At 26.5% G+C, this 11,477-nt stretch overlaps 1 protein-coding gene across 1 annotated transcript; it reads right to left on the minus strand.

The window, feature by feature from the left end:
• Window positions 1-1,220: 1,220 nt before the first annotated feature.
• On the minus strand, window positions 1,221-11,058 carry LOC107438709 (uncharacterized). The gene is made up of 3 exons (XM_087161026.1): window positions 10,908-11,058; window positions 7,316-7,549; window positions 1,221-3,009 (listed from the first exon to the last, which is right to left on the minus strand). Exons 1-3 carry the CDS (start codon window positions 10,969-10,971, stop codon window positions 2,780-2,782), a joined length of 528 nt encoding a protein of 175 aa, XP_087017152.1. The 5' UTR covers window positions 10,972-11,058; the 3' UTR covers window positions 1,221-2,779.
• Between the last annotated feature and the right edge of the window lie 419 nt (window positions 11,059-11,477).

The following is an 11,477-nucleotide window of genomic DNA, read 5'->3' on the forward strand; positions in this document are numbered from 1 at the left end:
GGTTCAAAACAACTTTTATTTGGCTGTTTGCCTTCCTAAATAAAATTATGATCTACAATGTGATAAATAATAGATGATGTGTATTCTATGTTGCTCTATAAATGTTATATTATTAGCAATGTGTATTTTTCCTTTTATATTTTAAGACTCTAAGCAATTTTGAACTGTGATAAATAAGTATATATTTATTACTCTATAGCTTAATCTGCAGATTTTACCTAAAGTGAAATCTTTTAATGGTGTGCTAAGTCATGTAATTAAAGGAATTTCAAAGCCATTTGTTTTTTAAGATTCGTAAATGCTTTGAAATGTTGTTGTTGAATTGTTTCGAAAATAAAATAAATGTTCAACTTAAAATGTGTTTTTCTTTTCCTCCATTTGTTCATTTTTTTATTGGTTAACCATCTAATTGCATTTCATATTTTTTTGTTGTGCATTTATTTTTTTATTGCTTCATAACGGCTTGGTAATTATAAATATCATTAACATTTTTAATAACCTTTTTATAATAGTATGTCTACAGTAGTTGATTTCGATTTATTTATTTAATGGTTTATTTCTTAGAGAAGAAAAGTATCATTAACCCCTTAATGCAGAATTTTTATTAAACATATTTTACATATTTTTTTTAAAAATTATTTTCTATTAATTTAGGTTAAAATAAGTGAAAAATATTATATTTTAATTATTTATGGTTATAAAATACTGCATGAAACAACGGTGTCTTTCTCTGTGTTTACGGTAATCTTCCAAACACAGCTCACTTCCAAACAATAATTAAAATTTGCACTTACTTAGATTTAAGCGAAGCATTTATTCATCGTTGAAATTTCTTTATTTTGCAAAATCAATTATTGATGATTTTTTGAATATGAATGAAATAAATATTATTCAAACTAATTTTTTTAAATTTTAGTACAAATATAATTACAAGAATCTAACTGATTTTTTTAGTAACTATTGGACTGTTTTTATACTAATTAAAAAAACATCAAGATATATTTTTACTGGTAATTAGAGTCCCAGAAAAAATATATGAAAGGATCCCATCTGTTTCAAAAGATTAAATAAACAAATATCATTCAAATAATGATCAATTTGACAAAATCATAATAATTTTAGAATAATTAAGCAATCAGATGATTAACTATTCTGCACTTAGTTTGCACATATAAAATCTAGAACGTGTTAAAATCTGACAACAATATAAAGTATCAAAGAACATGGTAAAGCAATTTATTTTAATATAGGCTGAGAATTATTGTCCTGAAGAAAATATCCTTAAATCAACAAATATCATACAAATATTGATTAACAACAAAAATATGGTATCACTAAGAATGATATCAAAATCATGTTCTGTTCTTAGAATGCATGACTTCTAGAGAGCATCTGATGAAAGCCGACTGTTAAAGTTTTTGTGAAAGAGTTTATTTTTATAAAAATAACAGATAAATTAATGTAAAATTTATTTATGTGAAACATAAACAAATCAAATCAACAATATCAACTTAAAAAAAAATCTTTTAATGTAAAAACCTTCATCTTTAATTATATTAAAATTAATTTAAAATTCATGCAAAAAAGATGCACCTTTATGAATAAAATTTAATTATTTTTGTGTACTCATCTATAAATATCTAAAGTTTAAAACAAACAAAAAAAAATATTTTTAATGAATTTTCAAAGAGCTATTTAATATCCTTTAACTTATAACACGGGACTTCAAAAGAACTGTACCCATCAGGATAATGCTACTATTTTAAATTTCTCAATATTTTTTTGTAAAAGATTATTTTAGGTACAAAAATTTCTGTAACAAAACTAATACGAAATTTTTAACATTTATTAAAATGCTGTTACTATGGAAAAAGCTAAATAATTTTGATTTTTTTTGTTGTTGCTCATATGGAAAGAAATGTAAAAACTTTATAATCAAAATATATATTGTACATATAGATTTAGTGGTTTAACAAGTTTGAATGAAATAAAAAGTGGTTTAACAAGTTTGAATAAAATAAAAAGGGAGATAAGATTAGGGGGTTTCAAGGAAACCCTAGGGTTTATCAATTAAATTACAACAGATTTCCGAATATTTCCCAAGGTTTTTAAATCAGATGAGACTGTTGAGAAAGATGAATGGGATTGTAGAAAGATCATAAACTAAATTATTTAAATAATTCAAAAAAATGGAATGATTCCCAGAAGTCAAGTTTGGTAGATGAAGAGCAATGTTAACTGATTTTATTACACGAAAATTCAAACATTGATTAGAATTCCAACTATGAAATACAATTTTTAAATTACAATTTTGCAAATACAGAGGGACCGCAAAATATATAAACGGTCAAATATCTCATCGGATCAAAAATATAAAAAAAATAATAATACCAATATCGATCAAGAACCCAAAATTTTTTATTGTAGAAGTGGATTTTCAGGAAAAAATTAATTTGATTTATACAGATTATTCCATTTTCTTTTACAGATGGAGTCAGTCGAGAAAATAAAAAGGGGATTTAAAAAAAAATCGATTTAATTTTAAATAAGCTTTTCAATGGTACTAAATTCTATCACCCCCAAATCTGGGAGTGAGTGTCGACTTTGGTATCATATAAAATGCCTCTTTTAGATTTTTGATACCATGCGTTTTTTTTTCCAAATATTTTACCGTTTTCATATTTTTTAGACACCTTGTAGCGGGTTAAAACTTCCTGCTACAGAGCCCAACTGATTTTTTTCTAATTAAAAAGTTATTAAAATCAAATCATCTGTCTTCTCAGCAGTAATTTCGTCTATAAAATGTAAGCAAGACCACGACTAATGTTGCATACAGTGTAACGAGATGCATTGGGTTTAACGAAAGAGCTCTGTTGCACAAATCTTCATCACACAGGCAAGCTTGGATTTTCAAGTATTGTTTGGTGTCCTTGCTTTTAATTTCGTGTTCAAAGCATCCGGATCTCTTTTGAGGATTTCCCACGCATGTGTAGGTGATGTTTTTTGGATCTGCGGCAAAAATATCTTCATTAGCATAATGTTTCTTAAACTGAAGAATATATATAGTTTGTCTAAAATGAGAACTCCTCCAGACATTCGTCTGGATCTGTGGCGGTGACTATGGTAACTAGGTATGACTATTTGAAGTAGGGGTGCAGGGTCACTGTTTTGGAGTGGTTTCGGCTCGGGTCAGCGGGAGAAAGGGAATCTTTTTCTTTGGTCTATTGTGTTAGTCCTAGAGTGAAGCTACCCTCCCTGAAATGCACCATTCTTGTTTCCATAGCACCACGGCCTCAGACTTTGTGGCGGGAGGAGTTCTTAGCTTAGACAGACATACAACGTCGTGCATCGACATAAAATTTGTTAAGTGTACAACTGGGTAAAAACTGGAAATTTTGACGAAAATTATTATTATCTTTTACCACGTTTATATAAACTTGCCTTCGTGTATGTCTGTCCGGGTGGAATTTTGTAATCGATTTTAAACTAACTTCCCAACTAGCTGCAAACTTCAAATTTGGCACATAGTTCAGAATTGGATGACAATGCATGAAAATGAAGAGAAAAAAGAGATACAAAGTAAAATAAAATTAAAATTTAAAAGAAAATTATTTTCGAGATTGTCTTTTGTTGTCGATTCCATTATTTCAAATTAGTATTACATGTCAGGTGAAAAGATTTTTATTGTCGGAGTATTTTTATTGACTGAAAAATCTCGTTGTAAGATCCAGATTTTCCTCATTCATTTCCAGATTGTTTTGGTTGTCATCAGCATACAACTAATGAAAGTCGTAAAGATAGTGTTTTTCTATAAAGATTTTTGTATCCCTAATTTAAAATGAAAGTTCTATTATTTTAGTAGTGGTCTTGTAGTAGTCTTGACTACTCTTGACTAAGAAAAATAATCTAAATAAAAATATATATTTTTAAAAACCACGTTTTTTGTAGTGAAGAATAATAATTGAAAAGTAATAATTTTTAAAAAATATATAATAAAAATTAAAAAAATTATAATTTAAAGTAAAAAAATTTAAAATAAAAAATAATATTTTCAAAAACCACGTTTTTGTAGCAGAGAAAAATAATTAAAAAAAAAAATTTGAAAAACGAAAAACGTGGGGCGCATGAAATATATAACAGTACATATACACATACGTATGCACATGCACAGTCACATATACATCCACATACATATGCATATAGACAAACATATTCCACATCCACATTCAGATACAATTACAGATATACATACACATATACTCAAGAGCACACATACACACACTAATATAACATTACTGTTATGTATTTCATGCGCCCCACGTTTTTCGTTTTTCAAATTTTTTTTTATAATTATTTTTCTCCACTACAAAAACGTGGTTTTTGAAAATATTATTTTTTATTTTGAATTTTTTTATTATATGTATATTTAAACTTTAGTTCATATGCGTTCTAAAATTCCTAAAAAATCTTCGATTTTTAGAAATAAAATTACAGTTGTATTTTTCATTTGCTGACATACGAAACCGGAAGTAAACTGCCGATAACTGAACTAATTTTTTTCTTCTTCATTTTATTTGTATAAACTATATTTCTAAGACAAAATTTATTTTCAAGAATTAATTTTTGAATATTTAAATTTTTTTTTTGTTTCCAGAATTTCTTTGCATATTAAATGCATTTTCTGAAGAAAGTTTGATTTTAAGAATAATTCTCAACTCTTCTAACACACATTACAAAAAAAAAAGTTAGTTATAGAATTTTTTGAAATTTTGTATGTAGGTTTTATATGTATAATATTGGCGATGTTTTGAACTAAATGCTACTGAGTAGTGTAACTGTGAATTTGTTAATTTTATCAAGTTTTAAGTAAGAATATTTAGAATTTTTCTTTAAAAATTCAGCATGAAATAATATATTTTGTTCTATTTTTCAAAGTGAATTGAAAAATTTGTTGTTTTTAAGCTCAGATTTAGCCTTATTTTGAAAAATATTTCGATTTTTAAACTTTAATATAAATTTATAATTTTAGGGCCCGTGCTAAACAAACATAAAATTAAGTGAAGAAATTCTATCGAAACCAATCGGATACTATAAATTAAGAATCTATCTTCTATATCCGAATATTTGGGAATGTCTTACTATTAAATAAATATTAATTTGATGTATGTGATCAAATGCAAATTTTAGTTGGTAAGGGTATTACTTAAACACAAAACTTTTCATATTGCATTATCTTTGAATTAACAGTGAGCTTAAAATTATATATATATAAACAGAATAAATTTTGCCCCAATGATCGGATTTTTATGTATTACGCGCTGCTAATTTTTACGGTGCAAAAGGTTGCGCTCAAATATTTTAATTACTGCTAATTGCTGATTAAGTCATGAAATCAAACAATAAAACGTATTTTCTCTAAATAAACGTACTTTCTTCTTGATAAATTTGAGTCATCAGAATGTATAGGATCTGCTCAATTTGGAAAATATAAACCCAATACTTATTTCCGAAAAATGAACTTTAAATGTTTATTTCAATTTCTGTATATTTCACAATTAGATTAGATTACATCAGGAAATTTTTAAATGAAGACTTTTTGATCACCATAATTAAAAATCGTTTATCCGTAGATAATTCCGCGTGAAAAATAGTTTTTAATAACTATTTTATTCCATGACGGTGTAGTTATTTTTAAGCCAATTTTCTCATTATTTTAAATGTAATTTTGGAGTGATGAAATGCACTATGCGAACGAAATAAGTCGAAAAATTTACTTAAGAATTAATAATTTAAAAATACGGCTCCTTTAAAAAAATAAATTATAAACTAAGAACCCATTCGAGCAATTTTTTTTCTTATTTTATTCTTAAAATTAATCTAACTATTTGAATATTTTACAACTCGCAATTTTTTCAACCATTATTGAATAAATAGTGCTAATGAAGTGACAGCAAAACGTGGTACAAAAAAATTCCTAAAAATTAATCCCTTGCTAATTAGGAATCTTTTTCGTTTTTTAAAAAAAAAAAAAAAAAAAAAAAAAATATATATATATATATATATATATATATATATATATATATATATATATATATATATATATATATATATATATATATATATATATAAAAAATATGTTGTTAGATCTATTTTAATTATCCAAAACTGGTTTGAACTGTAAATACAAAGTTTCATACATTTTGGAATTTGTGCAACGTATCTAATTATAAGCAATTAGGCATTTTATAATTTATTTATATAAGAATAATTATATAAGTAGAATAATTATGGTATTTCAACTAATGTTGAAACTTTTAATTTCAAACGAGAATTTTTTTCCTTTTATAACTATTTTAATTAAATGTTTATTAGTAAAAAATATAATAAAATTTTTATTTTTAATGCATAATAAAAGTGCATGGTAGATTTTTAATTATAGCCACAATCCAAGGTTTTTGACGAAAATCCCACGTGTCTTCTCCAAAACACCAACTATGAATGGTTTTAAAACGCATTTATCATTTGGAAAGAAAACATATATTAATATGATTTTTTCTTCAAATTAAAAAGAAAATACCACGACAGTCCCCAGATTTGAGCATATGACTTTCACCACTGCAATCATTTTCCCATATATGTAACTAGCTGATCTTTCTGGTTAAGAAAAATTATAAAAGCCCTTATTTACCTTATATTTTTAAAAATGGGGTAAAAAAATGGGGTCTTTTTCTAGTTAGTTGAAAAAATAATTTTGGGGTTTTCTAGTCTAGTTCCTTGACCTAATTAGTCTATTATTGCAAAATTTGGTGCAGTGAGAAGAATTGAATTTCATAAAATGACAAAGTTTAGGCATTTTATAAAGTTACTATTTAAAAATTTCTTTGATTCGAATTAAAACTTCTTGAGATGTATTGGAATTGGCAAAAAGTAAAATTAGCTTTTAAGGGTTCAAACTTTCGCCCGCTCTAATGACAACTATTAGGACCAAATTCTCCAGATTGCGGCTTTCGCTCATATTTTTATAGTTAAAAATCTAAATCTGTCGGGAAAAAAGGTTCAAATTTAGAAAAAGAATGTTTTTGTGCCTGATTTTGTAATTTAAAATATCGTCTGCGCAAAGTAGTTAGCATATTGAAGGTTACTCCCATTATAATTGGCTCTTAGTTCGTGATCCTTAAAACTAAAGTTATTCAGGGTGATTATTATTTTTGTGTTTTGTCTCAACGATATATTATTTTCTCCGAGTATGCCTCATATGGAATACTACTATTTAAAATTTCTTTCGATCTTACTGGAAATAAAATCGATTTCTTACTGTTTGAGATATAGCTCCATTTTAAACAATAACTGTCTTCTGATTGGCAGTTCATTACGCCACATTTTCGTCTTATTTCTTCTTCTGTTGGCGCTCTCGTTCTTTCTTTTTCCCCAATATAATTCTCAGAAACTGGAAATTTCCGATCTTTGACTTTGGACAATTCTTTTAGACGTTCATCTTTCGTTTCTGGCGAATCATCCCAAAAGCAATCATAACATTTTAGGCTGCTGGCTAAATAAAAGATAATTAAGTAATTAATAGGATAAAAAATTTGTCTTTTCATGAAGTAATTAAATAGGATAATAAAGTAATGTGAGATAATAAAATTAAAAATTTTTTTTTGGTTCGAAAACATTTAAAGGTTTTGTGGGTAAAAAATGATAACCTACACTTAAAAAGTTTAAAGATAAAAAAAATTTCCTTTTATTCCAGCTGAAATACATGCTCTCCTATAAAAGATCTCAAAGATCCTATAAAGATCAAAGATTTTTATAGGATCTTTGTCAAAAGCTGCGTTGCTGCTTTTTGACAAAGACTCGTACCACTAGAATGTCATGCAAGGTGTTGTTGGATATAGGATGTGGGTTATCACTTTTTACACCCGAAATCTTATATTTTAGAATAAAATATTTTGCTTCCAATTAAAAGCTGTTTTTGGAAAATGTAGAATGCTGAAAATAAAATTTAAATAATAAAATAACGCTCTTTATTAAGAATTATACAAAAAAAAAAAAAGGCTTTCACAATTGAGGGTTTAACAAATTGTGGTCATTTATAGTTTCTGGTTCATTTTCACTAATGGGTTCAATGTGAAATGGTAGATATTAGGCTATGTAGCATTACAAAATTTATGCCCATAATGAAAATAACGCATCTTAACAAAAATAACCAAAATATAAAGTGAAAAAAAGTTGAAGTTGTAGTTTATGTATTTTGTAATTGTTTTAAAGAAATTGCAGTTTAAACTATCTGTTATTTAAAAGTTGAAAATGGGGAAGTAATTTTGCTTTGATATTTTTTAAAAGTAATACTTATAAAAAGAGTTATTTTTATCTTTCTTTTTGGATACAGGCATTTATCCAAAAGAAGTGATTATTTATTTTGACCGAAAACTTGTGAGGTAACGCTATTTCTTCGCTTTTTTTTGTTCCTTCTACTACAGTCATAAAGGCCTAGCAGGAGAGAAGTAATTTAAGGAAATGGGCACACATTTTTTTAAAATCATTATTGTTTTTACATATTTATTATTTTTTTTTATTATTTCTTCAGTTAGACAATATTTTATACATTTTATACTACAAACATATTTTATATATATTTAAAAATTAAAACACTATCTGAAAGATACAATGGAAAAAAGACATTGAAATTTTTCATGAACTATAACTAACACTTAACTTTCCTTTAATTTCAAAGACATTAAAAGTTTCAAACTTTTCCCAGAAATTTATGTTTTCAACTTATCAGAAAATAGATTTCTAATTCAAAGCATGCAATAACTTCCATGCGCAAATTGAATTCTATAAAGCAAAAATAAATTAAAACTTAACTAAAAAACCTTTTAGCAGAAAGAAAAAGTATGAATGAAAATTATTAAACTATGTTGAAAAAAAATTGTTGTACTAAAAAAAATTCTAAATTGTTCAATAATTTACAGTAAATAATTGATAATTACAATTATTAAACGTAATAGTACTTTTTTTGATCGCTGAGTTCGAACTGTAAAAAGCTAAAAAAAAAAAAAAAAAAAAAAAAAAAAAAAAAAAAAAAAATCGTCAACTGGTTAAGGTATTACTCACATGATAATGCTTTGTTAAATTACATGTAAATCATCAAATTCAGTTCTAAAAAAGAGCTTTTTATGGGATTTAAAAAAAGTAAATAATATTAAAAAAAGTTTTAAAGTTAAGAAAAATTATTGAAGAATAGATGAAAGTGTCCAAATAACTCCTAGATGCTACCTTAATAGCTACATCTAAGCACGAAATTCCACCAATGAATTAACAATTTTAATGCTATAAAGAACAGCTGAGTAGAATTGAATATTTATTTTGGCATTTTAACTGGATGGAATTAATGGGAGCATTAAGCAATGAATGCAGCATTGAAAAGAACCATTGAATTGAATATTTACATGGTATTTTAATTAGCATGAGTTGATATGTGAATTACTGGTAACTATACGCAATGAATATAGCGTTGAAAAGAACTATTGAATTGAACAGTTACTTTATTATTTTAATTAGCATGAGTTAATATGTGAATTACAAAAAACTACTCAATAAATAAAGCGTTGAAAAGAACGATTGAATTTAATATTTACTTTATTATTTTAATTAACATGAGTTAATATGTGAATTACTGGAAACTACGCAATGAATATAGCGTTGAAAAGAACTATTGAATTGAACAAATACAAAAAACCAAATTATCATTTTAATTTAGCAATTCCAATAATTTATGAATATGATATAAGGGGTATTCCTTAAAGACATTAGAAACCTTAAAAGTAAAACAGGTTTTGAATATATGTTTCCTTAAAGATATCATATATTAGAAACCTCGACAAAAATGAGGTCTAAAAAGTATACTGGTTAAGCATCGCAGATTAATGTTAAAGTTAGGAAAAACAAAATTCCTGTCGAACATTCAAAACTTGTTTGATTGCATAAGAAAACTTGGAGGTGTTTACAAAAATGTCTTACAACACCTTCATTCTATTTCCCTTTCAATCAAATATTTATTGATATTTTCAGTTTCCCCTTCATTTCCCTTAAGATTCACTAGAACGCGATAGTGTTATTGTTTATTCCTAGCTAAAGTCTTACATGCTACTCATAATGTTTAATTTTTAACATAGATTAAAGTTGGTTTTTACGCAACACCAAGTATAGTATTTGTGTATTATGTAATATATTATAGAGGGTGATATTATTTACAAATAATGAGCAATAAATTTTACTTAGCAATAAACTATGATTTGTTTGTAATAATGAAGTGTGCGAAATTTATGCTATTTTGTAAATTTTTTTTTAAGATACTTTAAAACACGTAACACTTGTGTTAGGTATATAATTTTTGAGATCAAAAATAGGTTGTGCATTCAATATTTAAACTAATTTTACTTTTACATTAGAAAAATTCAATATTTATAATCTGAGTCGCTGTGGTTCAGGGGATAGAGCATGCACCTCCTAATTTGGTTACACAGTTTCGAATTCCAGTGTTGCCGGGTTGTTTCGAGCACGCAGCAACCTCAGTGCTGACGTAAAATATCCTCAGTGATAGACGGATCATGGGTTCGAACCTCTTTACGGTCAGTTTAACCGTGGGTGATTTCCGTAGTTTTCCTCACCATGTTGCTCAAATACGGATTAATTCCATTAAAATGTCCTTTTCGAAAGCTAGTTTGTCCCAGTACTTGATCCATAAGTATCCCTGTCTTCTGTGTAGCGTTCATTGCTACAAGGCTGCGGAGTTGAACATCGATGATTATTGACTTTAAAATAGGGTCGACTGTTCAAGACCGGTTATTAAATAATTTTTTTTTTAATAATCAATTTGGTGAAGTAATAATAATCTTTCTTACTTGTAAAAATGCAAAGGAAAAACGTGAGAGAGAGCAATAATCCTTTCAGCCCGATAGAAAACATATTCAGATTTCGAACACTAACTTAACATGTTTAGGAAAAATACTCAGTTTCAGTCAATACTCTTGTCGTATATTAAAAATGACACTACTCAATTTATCTTTTCTTATCAATGCATTCCGCAAATGATATGAAAGCGAAAGATAAATAAACATGAAATGAAACTAAGAGGAAATAAAAAGAGGTGAACAATACAGCTAACACGATTTGTTCATTTAATATCGCAGCAAAATAAATTATGCAAGAATTACTTTATTTTTCCTCACTGTGAGGGGAAAAAAGGGATCTATCTGATGACAAATTAAATGACAATAAAAACCTTGAATTTAAATATTTTTATATCAATTAGCTGATATTTAATTAAGATTTAATATGTAGAACTGTACAAGATTAATTATTAAAGAATACACATGTATATATGCCATTAAATTTTATACATGCCATTAAATAAATCAGCTGTCCCGGATGCTTGGGAGTAAGAGATGTGTAATTATCAAAAAAAAATTTTT

This window comes from Parasteatoda tepidariorum, chromosome 4, assembly GCF_982258835.1.
Source record: "Parasteatoda tepidariorum strain Cologne lab strain chromosome 4, Ptep-v5.0, whole genome shotgun sequence".
In the NCBI taxonomy this organism is placed as follows: domain Eukaryota; kingdom Metazoa; phylum Arthropoda; class Arachnida; order Araneae; family Theridiidae; genus Parasteatoda; species Parasteatoda tepidariorum.

What these genes read in the sequence shown, in the direction of transcription:
- LOC107438709 (XM_087161026.1), bottom strand. Translation starts at nt 10,971, where the DNA reads ATGTTTTCTATCGGGCTGAAAGGATTATTGCTCTCTCTCACGTTTTTC. An exon ending in TTTCCTTTGCATTTTTACAA is followed by an intron (nt 7,550 to 10,907) that starts GTAAGAAAGATT and finishes TCTTTTATTTAG; the next exon opens with CCAGCAGCCTAAAATGTTAT. An exon ending in ATGGAGCTATATCTCAAACA is followed by an intron (nt 3,010 to 7,315) that starts GTAAGAAATCGA and finishes TTTTTGCCGCAG; the next exon opens with ATCCAAAAAACATCACCTAC.